The sequence below is a fragment of the Schistocerca nitens genome, chromosome 6 (assembly GCF_023898315.1).
Source record: "Schistocerca nitens isolate TAMUIC-IGC-003100 chromosome 6, iqSchNite1.1, whole genome shotgun sequence".
NCBI lineage: Eukaryota > Metazoa > Arthropoda > Insecta > Orthoptera > Acrididae > Schistocerca > Schistocerca nitens.
Window position 1 is genome coordinate 49,565,136 of NC_064619.1, and position 19,298 is coordinate 49,584,433.

General features: G+C 36.3%; 1 protein-coding gene across 2 annotated transcripts in view; it reads left to right on the plus strand.

Moving 5' to 3' along the window:
* The window catches only part of LOC126262548 (nitrilase and fragile histidine triad fusion protein NitFhit), a 64,142-nt gene that overhangs the window by 33,395 nt on the left and 11,449 nt on the right, over positions 1 to 19,298 (plus strand). For both annotated transcript variants that reach the window (XR_007546740.1, XM_049959233.1), the window contains exons 4-6: positions 5,494 to 5,707; positions 7,933 to 8,221; positions 12,394 to 12,569. Coding sequence is in view for 1 of the 2 variants with exons in the window: in XM_049959233.1 (XP_049815190.1) it covers positions 5,494 to 5,707; positions 7,933 to 8,221; positions 12,394 to 12,569 (679 nt within the window). In the remaining variant the exon portion in view is untranslated. The remainder of the gene's footprint in view (positions 1 to 5,493; positions 5,708 to 7,932; positions 8,222 to 12,393; positions 12,570 to 19,298) is intronic.

Here is a 19,298-nt window from a genome sequence, read left to right on the forward strand (position 1 = left end):
GAAAATAATAGCATAGGCAGAACAACATAAAATCAGAGCAGCTGAGTGACATTTTGCCCCTCCACCAATAGAAAAAAAACCATTCACCATGTACGAACCAGTAAAAAAGAACTGAAAAGAATGAGGAAGACTAAATGCCCAAGTAGAGAACTGAAAGCAAAATGGCCAAATCTGGAAGACGAGAATTTTCAGGGATTTTAAAGGTCAGTTCAGTTTTACAAACTAAGAATTTTTTTAGTCTGGATTTGCAATCTAATAAGAAAAATGTTATTTTTTAAAAAAATTACGTAAACATTTTGGTGTGTCTTATAGTGGGTAGCGTCTTATAATCTGTAAAATTTGGTACACAGGATAGAGTAATGTGAAGAACTGCATCAGACCAGTCTTCAGCCTGAAGATCACAACAACAAGCATTATTAAGCATTGCTAGTTAGGTCAATTTGCAGTATTTTATGTGTCTTACTGCACATCAAAAACTCTAAATACAAGCAAACTATTCTAAATTTGTGAAGTTGGAAATTTTGAAGCATTAATGAAAGGCAGCCAAGAATGGCAGTATGCCACTGAACATGTCATACTAATTTAATTAGTTAATAGCATTAAAACAGATAGATGTGGTTAATACAGTGTCACAGAATGGAAAAAGTTGATTTGAACTGAAATGAAGCAAAAACTGAGACATCAGCACTCAGGAACTAGAAAGAAAATGATTTAGGAGTTAATTAGATTTAAGAATGTGAAAATATTATTAACGAAGATGGAAATAGAACACACAAACAATTAATGGAAAGAGAGTGCAAAAAACGTGAGAACAAAATATCATAGGGACAAACTGAGAGAGAGCAAGTGAGAGAAAAAAGATGCATGAATAACACAAAACATTATTTGAGATGATGATAACAGTGTAGCAGGTGATGAATGGAGATAATGACAAATAGAGAATGGCAACAATAAGAATAATGGCAGGAGTAGTTACTGGAAAACAAGCAGCAAACAGGTGGAGGCATTAATTTAAGCTGAAGCCTGTTTGTGAATTGCACATACCAAATATGTTCTCACCAGAAAATTCTGAGTTACTGTCATTTGGAAGCAGAAACATACATGAGAAAGAACCAAGATTTCTACTGTTGTGTTTTATACCTGTCAGTGTGAATGTGCGGCAGCATTAGGCTCTACCTGTTTCTGTTAATTGTTAATTGTAATTTGGTGATGATGATGCCAAACCATATTTATTTCACAGATGAGCAGTGTTTTTCAATTTTTCTATGTTGGCATGATGATTACGAATTTGGCAGCAATAATGAATTGATGTAGTTAAACCTGTACTTATAATACACTTTAACCTCCCCTAGCTAATGTTATACATCACAGTATCATCAAATGGCACATATTCTACTGTAAGACACTTCAAAACTTTGCAGTAGAAATCAGCTCTACAACAAGAGACTGGTTCTCACCATCTACTTGCGTAAGATATACATCCTCACTATTGTCTCTCTTCTTTTATTCCAGTCTCTCTCTCTCTCTCTCTCTCTCTGTGTGTGTGTGTGTGTGTGTGTGTGTGTGTGTGTGTGCGTGCGTGCGTGCGTGCGTGCGTGCGTGTTTGTTTGTTTGTAATTCCCCCTAAAGATCTCCACACACCTTGACTATCCCAACAAGGCTCACTCTGTACTAGAAACCTCTCTTCATTTTGTAGTTTTAAATCTATGTTTTTCCTACCATCTGATGTTCGCTTGTGTCATCAACATATATTTTATTGCTTTTTCCAGTTGTATAGCTGTTATATTTGATATTTTGGTTGCCTTTTCATCAACTTTCTTGCTGTGAAATCACATCTCTTGTTGGCATTCCACAATTAATTCTGTCTCATCTTGTTATGAAAAGTCTTGGGTGATATTCCAACCTAATTGTTTGTTGTTGTTGTTGTTGTTGTGGTCTTCAGTCCTGAGACTGGTTTGATGCAGCTCTCCATGCTAATCTATCCTGTGCAAGCTTCTTCATCTCCCCATTCCTACTGCAACCTACATCCTTCTGAATCTGCTTAGTGTATTCATCTCTTGGTCTCCCTCTATGATTTTTACCCTCCACGCTGCCCTCCAATACTAAATTGGTGATCCCTTGATGCCTCAGAACATGTCCCACCAACCGATCCCTTCTTCTTGTCAAGTTGTGCCACAAACTCCTCTTCTCCCCAATCCTATTAAATACCTCCTCATTAGTTATGTGATCTACCCATCTAATCTTCATCCTTCTTCTGTAGCACCACATTTCGAAAGCTTCTATTCTCTTCTTGTCCAAACTATCATCCATGTTTCAATTGCATACATGGCTACATTCCATACAAATACTTTCAGAAAGACTTCCTGACACTTAAATCTATACTCGATGTTAACAAATTTCTCCTCTTCAGAAATGCTTTCCTTGCCATTGCCAGTCTACATTTTATATCCTCTCTACTTCGACCATCATCAGTTATTTTGCTCCCCAAATAGCAAAACTCCTTTACTACTTTAAGTGTCTCATTTCCTAATCTAATTCCCACAGCATCACACGACTTAATTCGACTACATTCCATTATCATTGTTTTGCTTTTGTTGATGTTCATCTTATATCCTCCTTTCAAGACACTGTCCATTCAGTTCAACTGCTCTTCCAAGTACTTTGCTGTCTCTGACAGAATTACAATGTCATCCGCAAACCTCAAAGTTTTTATTTCTTCTCCATGGATTTTAATTCCTACTCCAAATTTTTCTTTTGTTTCCTTTACTGCTCACTCAATATACAGATTGAATAACATCGGGGAGAGGCTACAACACTGTCTCACTCCCTTCCCAACCACTGCTTCCCTTTCATGCCCCTCGACTCTTATAACTGCCATCTGGTTTCTGTACAAATTGTAAATAGCATTTTGCTCCCTGTATTTTACCCCTACCACCTTTAGAAAATTGAAAGAGAGTATTCCAGTCAACATTGTCAAAAGGTTTTTTCTAAGTCTACAAATGCTAGAAACATAGGTTTGCCTTTCCTTAATCTTTCTTCTAAGATAAGTCGTAAGGTCAGTATTGCCTCACGTGTTCCAATATTTCTACGAAATCCAAACTGATCTTTCCCAAGGTTGGCTTCTACCAGTTTTTCCATTCGTCTGTAAAGAATTCATTTTAGTATTTTGCAGCCATGGCTTATTAAACTGATAGTTCGGTAATTTTCACATCTGTCAACACCTGCTTTCTTTGAGATTGGAATTAGTATATTCTTCTTGAAGTCTGAGGGTATTTCGCCTGTCTCATACATCTTGCTCACCAGGTGGTGTAGTTTTGTCAGGACTGGCTCTCCCAAGGCTGTCAGTAGTTCTAATGGAATATTGTCTACTCCGGGGGCCCTGTTTCGACTCAGTTCTTTCAGTGTTCTGTCAAACTCTTCACACAGTATCGTACCTCCCATTTCATCTTCATCTACATCCTCTTCCACTTCCATAATAATGTCCTCAAGTACATCGCCCTTATATAGACCCTCTATATACTCCTTCCACCTTTCTGCTTTCCCTTCTTTGCTTAGAACTGGGTTTCCATCTGAGCTCTTGATATTCATACAAGTGGTTCTCTTTTCTCCAAAGGTCTCTTTAATTTTCCTGTAGGCAGTATCTATCTTACCCCTAGTGAGATAAGCCGCTACATCCTTATATTTGTCCTCTAGCCATCCCTGCTTAGCCATTTTGCACTTCCTGTCGATCTCATTTTTGAGATGCTTGTATTACTTTTTGCCTGCTTCATTTACTGTATTTTTATATTTTCTCCTTTCATCAATTAAATTCAATATTTATTCTGTTACCCAAGGATTTCTACTAGCCCTCATCTTTTTACCTACTTGATCCTCTGCTGCCTTCACTACTTCATCCATCAGAGCTACCCATTTGTCTTCTACTGTATTTCTTTCCGCCATTCCTGTCAATTGTTCCCTTATGCTGTCCCTGAAACTCTGTACAACCTCTGGTTTAGTCAGTTTATCCAGGTCCCATCTCCTTAAATTCCCACCTTTTTGCAGTTTCTTCAGTTTTAATCTACAGGTCATAACCAATAGATTGTGGTCAGAGTCCATATCTGCCCCTGGAAATGTCTTACATTTTAAAACCTGGTTCCTAAATCTCTGTCGTACCATTATATAATCTATCTGATACCTTCTAGCATCTCCATGCTTCTTCCACGCATACAACCTTCTTTTATGATTCTTGAGCCAAGTGTTAGCTATGATTAAGTTATGCTCTGTGCAATATTCTACCAGACGGCTTTCTCTTTCATTTCTTACCCCCAATCCATATTCACCTACTGTGTTTCCTTCTCTCCCTTTTCCTACTCTCGAATTCCAGTCACCCATGACTATTAAATTTTCGTCTCCTTTCACTACCTGAATAATTTCTTTTATCTCATCATACATTTCATCAATTTCTTCATCATCTGCAGAGCTAGTTGGCATATAAACTTGTACTACAGTAGTAGGCGTGGGCTTTGTGTCTATCTTGGCCACAATAATGCTGTTTGTAGTAGCTTACCCGCACTCCTATTTTTTTATTCATTATTAAACCTACTTCTGCATTAGCCCTATTTGATTTTGTATTTATAACCCTGTATTCACCTAACCAAAAGTCTTGTTCCTCCTGCCACCGAACTTCACTAGTTCCCACTATTTCTAACTTTAACCTATCCATTTCCCTTTTAAAATTTTCTAACCTAGCTGCCCGATTAAGGGATCGACATTCTACGCTCTGATCCGTAGAATGCCAGTTTTCTTTCTCCTGATAACAACGTCCTCTTGAGTAGTCCCCACCCAGAGATCCGAATGGGGGACTATTTTACCTCGGAATATTTTACCCAAGAGGACGCCATCATCATTTAATCATACAGTAAAGCTGCATGCCCTGGGGAAAAATTACGGTTGTAGTTCCCCCTTGCTTTCAGCCGTTCACAGTACCAGCACAGCAAGGCCGTTTTGGTTAGTGTTACAAGGCCAGATCAGTCAATCATCCAGACTGTTGCGCTGCAACTACTGGAAAGACTGCTGCCCCTCTTCAGGAACCACACATTTTTCTGGTGTCTCAACAGATACCCCTCCGTTGTGCGTGCACCTAGGGTACGGCCATCTGTAACACTGAGGCACGCAAGCCTCCCCACCAACGGCAATGTCCATGGTTCATGGGGTGTAAGGGGGGGGGGGGGGACCTAATTGTTTAAGAAGTTTATTTTCATTTGCACGTGTTATTTATTTAATTTTTTCTGGAACAAAGGGGCTCCGAGTGACCAAACCATTTGAGTTTATACTTTTGTATATGGGATGTGTTCTTGATTTGCTCCTATCTGAGAATGTGGGGGGAGACATTTTGTTCTAAATAGGTTGTGTTGATAATCCATTGTTCGCAACACAGTAAGATTGTTTGTCATTTACTTTCATTCAACTTATTTGTCAAATATTCAACAATTGATAATACCTTAATTCAGTCCATTGCTATGATATGAGGTTTCCAGAGCTGAGTCTGGTGTTAGCACGACATGGTGCACAGATTCTCACCTACCCTTCTGCATTCACATTTGAGACTGGATCTGCTCACTGGGAGACACTCCTAAGAGCCCGAGCCATAGAAAGCCAGTGTTATGTTGTAGCTGCTGCCCAGACTGGCAGGCATAACAAGAAGCGGACGTCTTGGGGGCATGCTATGGTATATCTTTTTATCTTTTCTTGCTTGAGAAACCTGCCATGAAATGGTTGTTGTGACAGTGAACAATAATAATCATTGTAAGAATTAAGTTCATTTAATAGTTAGCTTCTAAAAATCATACATTTTATGAAGATCGTAAGTTCCACAAATCTAATGTTTATCATTTGGAAGAGGGATTGCTATTTAGTCTGCAAGTGAGTTTGTAAACTATGACTAGACTTGAAGATTAAAACTTTTTCTCTTATATGAACATATCTCACAAGTCAGAACTATTTGCTGGACCTGGTCCCAGATGCAGTTTATTGCCCACAAAAAAGCAAATATTTGTATTTGAGCTCTTGTCAGTTACACAGTTTTAATTTGTCAGAAAGATTCTTATTAATGGCAGTTTTAGAATAACTGATAAATTTTTAAAAATGTTATGATGCCAACAAAATGTAAGTTAACTTAGCCATTTTGAAAGGTTTTGTTAATTATTACAAAATAGTTATAGACCATGATACGGAAGCAAATAAGGTAGGCAGAATGGATTTTTAATAACAAGTGTAATCACAGATAGGTACCGAAAATTGGAAAGTTACATCTAGGTACCAGAAGGGTCTGCACAGGAACCCTGAGATAGCAAATGAGTGCAGGAAAATGCACAAATGAATAGGTGAGAGTGGGAATTGTAAGGATGAAATAGAAGAAAACCTAGATCAAACACTAATTATTAATGAGAAAAACCTAAATAAGACAATATGTATTTATTTTTATAAAATACACACTTTTATGCTTTACTTACATCTTAATAGCAGTGTTTTATTAGGCATGACGCATTTTGGCAGGATGCTGCCACCATCATGTGCCCATCTACTAATTGCACGTATTTTGTGTGGCATAAGTTTTTTGTTATTGTTGCTGTGTCAGTGACATTAGATGGAAAGTTTAATTTGTTCTGCCAAAAAGTGTACTGAAAGCTGCAGTTCAACATTTTTTACTGTGTGTAGAAGATCTTTAAGTGCTTTTTCATATTTTTCTACAAGTTTTACTGACCACTATCTCAGCTAAAGGAAGATACTGACCAGCTCACTTTGCTTTATGTGACTGTAACATATTCATAATGTATAGTCATGCACATGAATCAAAAACCAACAAGAAGGGAGGGACACAGATTTATGGCTGTAGGTGAGATTTGATTTTCAATTTATGATGCCCTTGTAGTATTTATTCATTAGAAGTATGCAGGTGGACAATTGTCAGCACACATGTACGTAGCTATTGCCATTTATTTGGGCTTCTTTATAACTTACTTTTCCCACTATACCTATCCAACACTATAGCTTTATTTTTCTGTTCCAAATCATTAAGAATCTTCTTGCTCACTGACTTCAAGAACTCCCCTTTACGAACACACATCCTTTTTATCTAACTTTCTCACAATCCTTTTGTTCTTGTTTGTTTAATTCACCTCTCATGACTTAAATGAAATCTTATTTATTCTTTTATTTGTCCCCTTGTCAGCGTTCAGTCATTTAATGTATGTACTTATGTATTCCACAAACCATAGTGGAGTGTGTTGCAGAGGACACCTTGTACCAGTATTAACTACTTCATGACTCCATTCTTTCATTTTTTAAGCAGAACAAGGAAATAATGACTGTAACTGTATGTTTCTCTTTGTGCCCTATTCTCATGATACTTATGTGAGATGTATGATGGAAACAATAAAATTGTTCCACAGTCTACCTTAAATACCAGTTTTTTGTTAGTTACCAAACAAGGTCTGAAACATGTAACTTTATTTTCCAACAATGTCCATTTATATTCCGTATAAATAAATGTGATGTAAGAAGGAAATACTTGTATTCAGAAATAGGTAGATGACAGTAATGATGACAATAGTGTGTTAATGACATTTAATCTACAGCTAATCAGTTACTATCCCTAAAGTACTTACTTAGTGAACCTAGGTAGTTATCAATCATTTGTCAGTGTTTTTATTCATTTCATGCTAAATTCCATAATCTATGTTTGGCCAAAGCATTAGGTGATATCTTGACAGTTCTTGAAAGAGAAGCCTTTGGTTTTGAAAAATTTGGAGATATTTGCTGTTAACTCTTTCTGTTGATCCTACTGTAATATTTAAAATGTGTGCTAGCGCAAACTATCTACATTAATACAAATTTAAAAATAGAGGAAAGGAACTTATGAAATGCATCACTGTGTGTTGTTTCTTTCTTCAGGTTGTGGACCCATGGGGTGTTGTTATAGCTCAGTGCTATGAGGGTACTAACATGGCACTTGCAGAAATAGACCTGAAGTATGTGGACAAAGTCAGAACATCAATGCCTGTATGGCAACACCGAAGACTAGATTTGTACCCTGAACTTGTGCCACTGAAAAATGAGGGTGACATAGCTAATGAAAATACTGTTTACCAGTTTGGTCAAACATCAGTTAGTGCAGATGCTGTTTTTTACAGAACACCCTACACAATTGCATTTACAAACAAGAAGTGTGTTTTGCCTGGTCGTATCCTTTCTTGAAAATTGCTGGCTAGCAAGTGTCTTTTTCTTATAACCATTACGTTCATATCTTTTAATACAGGATGCCAGATGTGAAGTAATTCAAATTTTGAAATATTTTATTTGACATATCTTTCTGGGTGTTCATATTCGATTTGAGGTTTTCTACTCCCTCTTGGCATGCACTGGATTGCTAAGAGCTTGTGTGCAGATGACATTACAAAAGAAGAATGAAGTAGTTTCTGCATTGGTTTAAAGGGTTTTAGTGCTCCTTTTTGTTCTACCGGCTATTTGGTTGTTTTTTCAGTTGGTTCATCCATAGATCATTTTGCAATAATTTAGACATGTCATCTTAATAAGACAGTAAGGCACATTTCAAAAATAAATACTTGCTGGCATGTAATAATTTACAGTTCCAGTGTCCCAAGGTTTTATACATTGTGTACTATGCTATTTTCATATTCATGTTAATTGACAATGTTGCACTATTCATCATGCTCTCATCACTATTCACAACACATGGCACACACTGCATAAAACCCTTTCAGCCAACGTGAGGACCATGTTCTGTTAAAATCACAAGGGGCTAAAAATTTTAAACAACAAAAAAAAATTATGTGTAGATACAATGCGTTTACAATAAAATGACTCACAGATAAACAAATACAACTTAATTTTGAAATCCATATTGTTCTTACAGATTTTGAAAATGCTTTTAATTGAATTGTCAACAATGTAAGGAAAGGATAGATGGCTACTTACCGCAAAGATGACATCTTAAGTTGTAGACAGAAACAATTGAAAGATACTTACACATAGCTTTCGGTCACAGCCTTCATCAGAAAAAAAGAGAAAACCACACGCCATTCATTCACACAAGTAAGCACACCTCACGCACACGTGACCTCCAATTTGATTGGTTTGATAGAAATAAATTAGGCGCAATTATGAGTGACAGTGAATATGCACTGTACATTATAAGGACAATTAAAATCTTGTATTGTGAAACAAAGTACTACTGAATCCAGGAAAGAAAATGACAAATGAGATAAAAATAAAATAAAAAGGAGTTATATATCTAAAAACAAAGATGATGTAACTTACCAAACGAAAGCATTGGGATGTTGATAGACACACAAACAAACGCACACACAAAATTCAAGCTTTCGCAACCAACAGTTGCTTCATCAGGAAAGAGGGAAGGAGAGGGAAAGATGAAAGGGTTTGGTTGCAAAAGCTTGAATTTTGTGTGTGTGTTTGAGTTTGTTTGTGTGTCTATCAACATGCCAATGCTTTTGTTTGGTAAGTTACATCATCTTTGTTTTTAGATATATTTCTCCCACGTGGAATGTTTCCCTCTATTATATTCATATCATAAAAAGGAGTTAGGCAGAGAGGTTCTTTTGACATTTACACTGAAAATGACCTTAAAAATTGAAAATCATATAATTATCCAGGAATTAAATTAGATAATCCCACCAATCTAAGTGGATCACTGTTTGCAGGTGATAAAGTAATAATATAAGAAACAGAAGATGACCTCCAGTTAGCAGAACATTGGCAAATGAAGTATGTAGAGAATACTGTCCTGAAATTTCATTACGTGAGATGAAGGTTATGGGTTTTCGAGGTAAATACCATGTGTGGTCAAGAATGGTAATTAACACCAAACTAATTGAACAGGTGCCATATTTGAAATATCTGAGTTGTAACACAAATTATGATTATAATAGTGATATAGCTGTAAATCTGCACAAATAAGCAGAACAGTTAACTGTATAATTGAAAAAGAAACAAAAATTAAATTTTAGATGACTGTGCTGATAAAATTATTGTTGTGTAGATGTGAAAGTTGACAAGTAACGGAAGACTGAATTTGGCACAAACATGATGAATAAATTTAAAGAGTGATTACTGATCTTGGAGTCTGTGTTGATATAGGTCGATATAAATTTGAAATTGTGGATGTCCATCAGACATTCATATAGTGTCTTGAGCTTTAAAGGAAACGTATTGTGTGTGTGTGTGTGTGTGTGTGTGTGTGTGTGTGTGTGTGTGTGTGTGTGTGTGTGTGTATTAATTGCATGTTCTGGGGAAAGCAAAAAGCATTTAGAGGACAATACATGCCAGTACATTGCTCCTCTTTCCTAACAGTTATTGCACTGACTTATACAGTGTACTGAGAAGTTATGTTTTCTCATCAGCAACAAATGCTGCAGTGGAAAGATTTAGAGATTTGAACAAATGTGGTTATTTAACATAGCCATAAATAAAAGATTTGGTTTAATCCTATGTGCCTTATGATTTTGGACCTGTTTTAATTGTGTAAAAAGACACTCATGTTCTATATGTGGGGTCACACTGGAGTTTTTAATAGGTCTCACACTTCTCCCTTCTAAAGTATATCTTTGTTCCAAAATAAAGAAAGGTAAGTGGAATTATCATTTTATTTGCCAACTGCATCTTCACATAAAGCTATTGTGATCATAGCAGCTTCCTGCATTTGATTCTAAGAAGTCTTGAAGACTTTAATAAAAGTGTTGAATAAAGAGAAAAGTTATTGTAGCTATCTCAAATTCACTCAAGATTTTATTGTTGTGGAGTATGATCGTTTCATGTAAATGTTTGGATTTTTTAAGCCAACTCAATTTGCAAATAGACTATTCTTACAGTTTCTGTTATTCACTTTAGTCTAGAAGCCAACTACTACATTTACAGGTATACACAAAGCCTGAGCCTAAAAGATGCGTTCTTGAACAATTGAGTGGTTGATATTTTGTTAGTTGTACATATGTGTTTTTTACATTAATAAGTCTCTTTCTAAGATGGTGTGAATAAGTGTGAAGCTATATATGCTTATTCAAGTAATTTTAATATAAATGCGATACAAGTAAATTTCACTGTTTTGCTGTTAGTTGGACTTGTGCCAACTGTTTTATGTGAAAATACTGGAATTAATTAAAGTATAATTATTTCACTTTAAGGACAAGAAAGATATTCAGTTTTCAGAATAACAAAAAGAATAATGGTGATATTATTTTACATCAGTTGACCAAAATATGAGCTTTAGAATTGTGGAAAAATGATAATGATGAAAACTACTGGATAATATTAATGTTTTATGTACAAGATATTAAACAAATGCAGACAGAAAGAATAATTATCATCATATTGTTCTTATTTTTTCTTCTCAATTTGCTTTAAATATTCTTAAAATCAAGAAATATATATATGAAATCCAAACAGTGTAATATGAAAGCATTGTGTATAGGTGAATTATTACTGTAAATCCAAAATAACAAGTTATAATTACAACTCCATTGAAAGTGGATTTGCACTGTTTAGAATATGTCCAGCATATGTAAACACTTGTGCTATTGTGTATAATGTTTTGTGTGATGCAACAAGCAACTGTGAGCAATATGTGTATGGACATAGCTTGTTGCACAAGCTGCTTTATGTTTTCAAATATTTTAGTGATGACAAACCTTTTATAATGTGCTATTTTTATCCACATGACTTTTGTGTGTGAGATCAGTGTACATGAACATGTTTCACAACAATAGATTTTAAGACTTGAAGATGACAGCATAATCTGTTTAACCAATTGTCTTAAGTAAAAAAAAATATTTTATGTGATCTTGGCTGTTGTTGAAAGGTTAACAATTAAACAGATCGCCCTTCAGTTCTCACAAAATGAGAAAATTCAATCAAGTTGTGGTAAACTGTGCTGTTAATTGAGCATGGGTGAGAAATACAACATGCTACGAAAGAAGCTGTCATTGAGGTTTTTTCCAGAGTTTTTTTCTTTCCCTCTCTTATTTGTATCAATAATTTGGTTTATTCTTTATTACGTGCTTCATGGAACATGTTGAAATGAGGTCCTCTCAATGTAAATTGCCTATTATTATTTCACAGTTCTCCTATTGGTAGTGTATATCTTGTCATTGGAGGATAATGAAAGTTCCATGATAGGGTATTAAGATGAGTGATCAGCCTTGAAAGGAGCATAAACTAATATTTAGTTTCTTAGCTACTTGATTGTTCAGTGTGTTTATGACACAATATTAGTGGAGTTAGTGACTTTTTTCTTCTTTTTCTTTTTCTCTTCTGTATTTTTGCCTGTTACTTGCCATAGTTTACATGGTTTCAAAAGTTTTTCCTTACAACTATAATCAGATGTTCTTGTAGCACCTATAAGACCAGCAAAGCGAATACAAGACCTAACTAAACATGAAATATCAGATTTATTCAGTGCTGTGCAAAAAGTTCAGAAGTCTGTGGAAAATGAGTACAAAGCAAACTCGTCCACAATTACAGTTCAAGATGGAGTTGATGCTGGGCAGCATGTGTTTGTAAGTCTGTTTCCACTACCTATTTTAATTGTACAGTATGTTTAATTATTTAATTAGGGTGCCTCAGTGGGTACTATTTTTTCTCTCTTAATGTGGTATTACACAAATATTTTCAACGTTCTTTTTGATATCACTGGCTACATAACCGGATATGAATGCTGCAGAGACATTTCAGTAAGCGCAGTGTACTTCTGTAGCAGTGATGATAAACTGTAGAGCTGTGTGGGTTGAGTGCCAGTATGAAATAAAGGAGGACAGTTAATCTTGGGTGTATGCAACCATGTATCTGGCTGTTGTTACCATCAACCATTTGCTGCTGTTTCAGTGATTGCTAAGAACTGCTGTTTTTGGTGACTAGTAAGGAAGTGTTGTTCATCTAGTCAAATGTTCTTTTTTACCTGTTAATGCAACAAAAAGTGCACATCTTACTTGTGGTGCAGGATTGTACCGAATTTAACAGAACAAGGAACAATTCCAGTATTTTAACGATAACCTTCTGGGAGGTTGTTTTATTTGTGCCGTAACTATTCCAATATGGGTAAATGTTTTCTAGTGATGTAACTACATTGCAATTCTTCATTGTAGTTGTACTTGACTTGTAATATCAGTTGTCTATGTGGAAAAATTTCATTGACCATTAGACATAAATATTACTAATTCATAACTGAAGAGCTCTGAAAGTGATTTAGATTTCTCTAGCTAAAAATATTGGTTTGAACTGAGTTGTTGCTGCTGTTACTGTTATTGTTATCTACAGTGCAAAGATTGGTTTGATGCAGCTCTGCACACTTGTTTACACACACACACACACACACACACACACACACACACACACACACACAATCATCATCATCATCATCATCAGAATTTCCTTCCAGCACGCCGGGTAGGAACTTGGTGAATGATATGCCTACATTGGTTTTTGTCCTGGTATAGCTTTTCCCTCTCCACTACATCCCATGTTACTCCTCTCCTCTTGAGATCTTTCTTAACCTGGTCTGTCCATCTCATTCTGGGCTGTCCACCTGGTCTTCTTCCTGGTACCTCCATCTCCAAATACTGGTGTGGGGTTTGAGTTGGGTGCATTCGCTCCACACGATCGAACCACTTCAGTCTCAAAGCACTCGTCCTCTCCTCTGCTGTCAATGTCACCTGCAGGTCTCTCCTTACATAATCATTCCTGACTCTGTCTCTCTCCTAGTTTTATGTAGAGCTGACCTAAGGAACTTAATTTCACATGCTTGCATTTGACTCTCTTCCCTCTTATTTATGACACAGGCCTCTAGACTATACATCAGGATTGGCAGGAGGTAAGTTTTATAAATGGTCTGTTTGGCTCTTTGAGGGACTTCCTGGTCCCAGATTAGATTTTGTACTTGGTGGAAGAAGCTAGATTCTTTTGTTATTCTGTTTAAGACTTCTAGTTTGGAACTTCCATCGTGTGATATGATGCTTTTCACACATTCAACCTTCTTCCCCTCCAGTATGATGTGACAAGGTGTGGGTGTCCTGCTCATCTTCATTGCCACTGTCTTGTTCCTACTCACAGTTAATGTGAATATTTTAAATTTTGTGTTCCAGTTACCTAGTCTCCTCTGAACCTCCATTTCCGCCTCTCCCCAAATGGCGATGTCACCAGCAAAAACAAAAGGATTGAGATCTTCATTTTCTTCTGCCTTGATTTTTTTCATGATTGTGTCAATAAGTGTAATGAAGAGTAAAGGGGAGAGCGAACTTCCATGCTAAACCTCTCTCTTTGTCTTAAACCATTTTGATCTTCCCACGTCCTACTACTTGTACACTGCTCTCACAACCATCGTACAGCATCTGGACTTTTGAAATTAATGAATCAGGAACATTATGTTTTCTCTGAATTCCCATATTTTATCCCTTGGTACACTGTCATATGTTTTTTTCCAAATCCATGAATACTACTATCAACTCCTTTCCTTTTTCCCAGTACTTTTCCATTTTCTGACAGAGGGAGAAAATGAGATCTATTGTTCCCCTATTACTTCTGAACCCATGCTGTTCTAGAATTTTCCACAATCTTTTTTTCTATGAGCTTTCCCATTATCTTAAGACAGTGTGATAACAGTGTGATTCCTCAGTAGTTGGTGCATTTCTTTCTGCTACCTTTCTTGAACAATGGTATTATAATTCCTGTTTTCCATTCATCTGGCACTTTGTTTTCTTTCCATATCACCCCCAGTACCTAGTGGAACCATTGTATCCCATGGATTACTGCGGCTTTAATTATATCTGCTGTCAGCTCATCTACTCCAACCACCTGCCCGCTTTTCATCTATTTCAGAGAATTCTCAGTTTCTAACCAAGAGATTGGATCCTGCTGCTCCTGTAATTCAATGACTTCAGTGTCACTTTCTTGTGCACCTTCCCCACTTTTCATCTCTTCTCTGATACCTTCCACATCCCTGATAATATCCCCATCCTCTGTTTCAATCGCTTTTATGTCTTCTCTGTCCGAACTTTTACTTTTCAGTAACCCATATAGTAGTTTTTGGTTCTCTTTGCTATCTAGGTGAATATTTCCCAACTCTTCACCTTTTCTTCTTTCACAATTCTCTTTGCTTGGAGTTTCTTTTGTCGGTATTCCTTCTCCAGTGTTATCACCTTGTGTTCATCTTTTGGCACTAGGCACTGGTTCTGATCTCTTTTTTCAAACTCCATGGTTTTCTTTATCATATTACGTTTTTTAATTGCGTCTTTTACTCTATCGTTCTACCAACTGATTTCTTCGTCCTTCACTTTACCTTTTGTTTTGCCTCATATCTGCACAGCACTATTAACTGTTGATGTTCTAAATTGGTTCCACTCTTCCTCTACACTACCCCTTTCAGTTATCGGCAACTTTTGTGCTTCTGGATTTTAGAAACTTTTCTTATTTTCTTCTTCTTTCAACTGCCACTCCTTAATTTTTGGCATTCTTTGTACAGTATTCAAACTTTTCTTCTTATAATTTAGATCAACTACTAGTAACCTGTGGCCACTAGTGCTCACTTGGTATGACTTTGGTGTCCCTTACTTTTCCTCCAATTAATTTGTCTGTTAATTGTCTTAGATTTGCTACACCAGCCATATCTAGTAATCTTATGGCTATCTTGTTTCTTGAAGAATGTATTCTTCACTAAAAGATGATTTCTTATGCACAGATTTAGAATTTCTTCACCCTCAACATTTCGTCTTCCATATCCATTTCTGTTCGTGCCAATCTGAGCATTCAGATCCCCAATTATCATGATGTTGTCTTCTCTTACTAGGTCTACCTGTTCTTCACACACACACACACACACACACACACACACACACACACACACACAGATATCCTCTCTTTCCTTCATTATTCCTTGACACATCAAGAGTTGTTCCGTCATCCCCTTTTTAATCATCAAGTTTCATAAATCTCTTTTTACCCCAATTCTATTCAGTACTACTTCATTAATTTTTTGATATAACTATCTAATCCTCTTCACTCTTCTGTAAAATCACATTTCAGGAATTTCTGTTCCCTTCTTGTTAATTATCATAATCATTTCACTTACAGACAAATACCTTCAGAAAAGGTTTCATAATACTAAAATTTATATCAAATGTTTACATATTTCTCGCTTTCAGAAAAACTTTTTTTGCTGTTGTCAACCTGCATTTTATATCCTCTCCACTTAGACTGGCCTATTAATTTTCCTGCCCATGTAATAAAACTCCTGTACTACAGTTAGTGTCTCCTTCACTAATCAAATTCCTTCAACATCACCATATTTAATTCATCTACATCCCATCATCCTTGTTTTACTTCTGTTGATGTCCATCTCATAACTTCCTTTTGAGACATTATACATTCTGAATAAAAAGTTCTCGGGCTTTCAGCTGTGTCAAGTGATTAAAATTACATAAGTTTTCAGACAAGCACTGCTTGGCCATTTTCAAGTGGCAAAGGAATGTTTGGCCAAAAGCTCACGTAATTTTAGTCTTTTAGATGCAATTGAAAACTTAAGAACTTTGTATTCAGTGTTACTGCTGCGAGACTCTGCAGTCTTACGCTATACATTCTGTTCACCTGTTCGTCCAATTTTTTTGCTGTCACTGTTAGTGCTGCAATATCGCTGACAAACCTCAGTGTTTTTATTTCTCTCCATCAACTTTAATTCTGTTTGCTAATTTCTTCTTGGTTTCCTTTAATGCATGCTCAATTTACGAATTGAGTAATAAAAGGTGTAGGCTTACAACTCTGCCTCGCACTGTCATTATTTGAGGCACTAACATGGGAAAGCATGTAAGTCATAAAAGCTACATTTTACCTAAGCAGAAAACATTTTTGGTCATATTAAAAAAGATTTTCAGTTGTATAAACTGATTATGAAACACAAAACTCTTGTAAAACAAACTCATGCCCCACAAACACGTGTAACTTCTCCCTGTATTATCAAGAAGCAGGCATAGATAATAATTGTACAACTTTATTATTTATATTCATATTCCATGGATCATAATTGTGACATCTTGGTGGATAGATATGTGTTTGTGTGCGAGTGTATACCCGTCCTTTTTTCCCCCTAAGGTAAGTCTTTCCGCTCCCGGGATTGGAATGACTCCTTACCCTCTCCCTTAAAACCCACATCCTTTCGTCTTTCCCTCTCCTTCCCTCTTTCCTGATGAGGCAACAGTTTGTTGCGAAAGCTTGAATTTTGTGTGTATGTTTGTGTTTGTTTGTGTGTCTGTCGACCTGCCAGCACTTTCATTTGGCAAGTCACATCATCTATGTTTTTAGATGTATGTGGAATGAATTAGTTTTATAATCAAAGTATATCTAGAAAATATGGCAACATCCTGACCATTTACACAATTTCTTAAGTGTGGGTTTTTTTTACCCGTGTTCATTGTCTCTCTCACCTTTCTCTGACACACACACACACACACACACACACACACACACACACACACACACACACACACAAAATAGTACTACTACTGGGACTACACATTCAGAAATTCTTCTAGGGATTAGAAGGAACTGTCAAGCAGATACGATATCAATTTGTGTTTGAAGTTAATTTTTTTCCATCAAATTCTGTACATAACTAGTCAAATGAAAACCAAACACGTGCAACAACAGGAGCATGGAATAGTTCCATTCAAAAATATTTACCACACATGTTAATATATTTATCCCACTGGGACGGTTGGTCGCTGACAGATCCACAACTGAACCCATTGTTTTACTTCCTCACCTGACTGAAATGGAAGTCTATGCATGTCCTTCTTCAGGTTAGCAACACAGTGAAAATGACACAGTGAATGATCTGGGCTGTGGGGAGGATGTTGCAATGTTTCCCAACCAAATCGCTGAAGCATTGCCTTTGTCCAATAGGCAGTGTGAGGTCGGGCATTATTGTGCAACTTCAACTGCAGATGCCCTCTGCTTATCAACTTCCTCAAGAGTGGAACCACAGTCAATGTGCAGCACTACCCTGTGCGGAAAATGCATAGTGCTACAAACCAAAATGGCCAGCTGTTGGACAGAATCACCCTGTTACTGATAACACCCATTGATTGTCCCGTCATAGATGGTCAAAAATTTTTATGGGTGAATGCCTCACTTTTTTTCTGTGGTACAGTAAGGCTGTGTGATGGATAGTGTAAATTGTTTCCCATTCTAATATCATATTTATGAGTGTTGTTGCTGTTTTCAGACTGTGATTGATTGTTGATAACATACTTCATTAGGGAGTAAATGTATGGTAAGGCTATTGTCGAGATGCCAACTGTTAAAAAGAACTGTCTGTTAGAGTTTCCAGAGTGGACACCACAAGTTATTCTTATTAGACATTTCTGTGCAATAAACACTTTTTTTTTCTCTGTGATGAGTTCCCCAAGAATTTGATGCCGTAAGACTTAAGTGAATGAAAATAGGAAAAGTAAGTCAACCTTCTTACAGTTTCATCTCCAAAATTTGATATTATACATAGCAAAAGAGTTGCAGAGCTTAGATGTTAAGGATCTGTAACATATGACTTCCAATTCAGGTTCTTATCCACTGGATTTAGAATTCACTTATCCACTGGATTTAGAATAATCTGTTTCATTTATTGATTTAGTCTCATGCAGTATTTGTAATCACATGGTCAGGCATTGTGTAATTCTGATTGCGTGTAACGTCTTTTATCTAAGTTCAGTGACACTCAATTTGCAGAGAACTAGTTATTAATTTTCAATTAAATATCATTTACATTTTCAAAAAGTGAAGTTTCTCCATTGGGCTGGATTTTAATACTTGCAGTGACAGCAAGGAGATTTATCTCTGCTTGTTGGATGTATAAAGGAAAATCATATGTGTGTCACAAGGACACAAGAAGACTCAGTTTTAATCCCTGCAATACACTTCTAGTGATTATTTCCCATTCTGAAGTACTGTTTTATTTTGTGCACTTCCAGAGTTTATTAATGCAACACAGGATTTTATAGCTAAACAGTATGAAAACCGGTCACCAGCAGTATCTCTGATACAATAATATTTGAGCTTCTGTCAACTGCACAGTCACATGCTTTTGATAAGTCACTGAAAATACCGGTTAGCAATATTTTGTAGTTGAAATGTGGCGTAATCTGATTTGTGCATTGAAAAGCAGTGTGATCTGTGGAGGGATGTGTTCGATATCCAAATCAAGATTGAAATATCTTATTTTGAGAGAGGTGTGTTACAGTTTATAT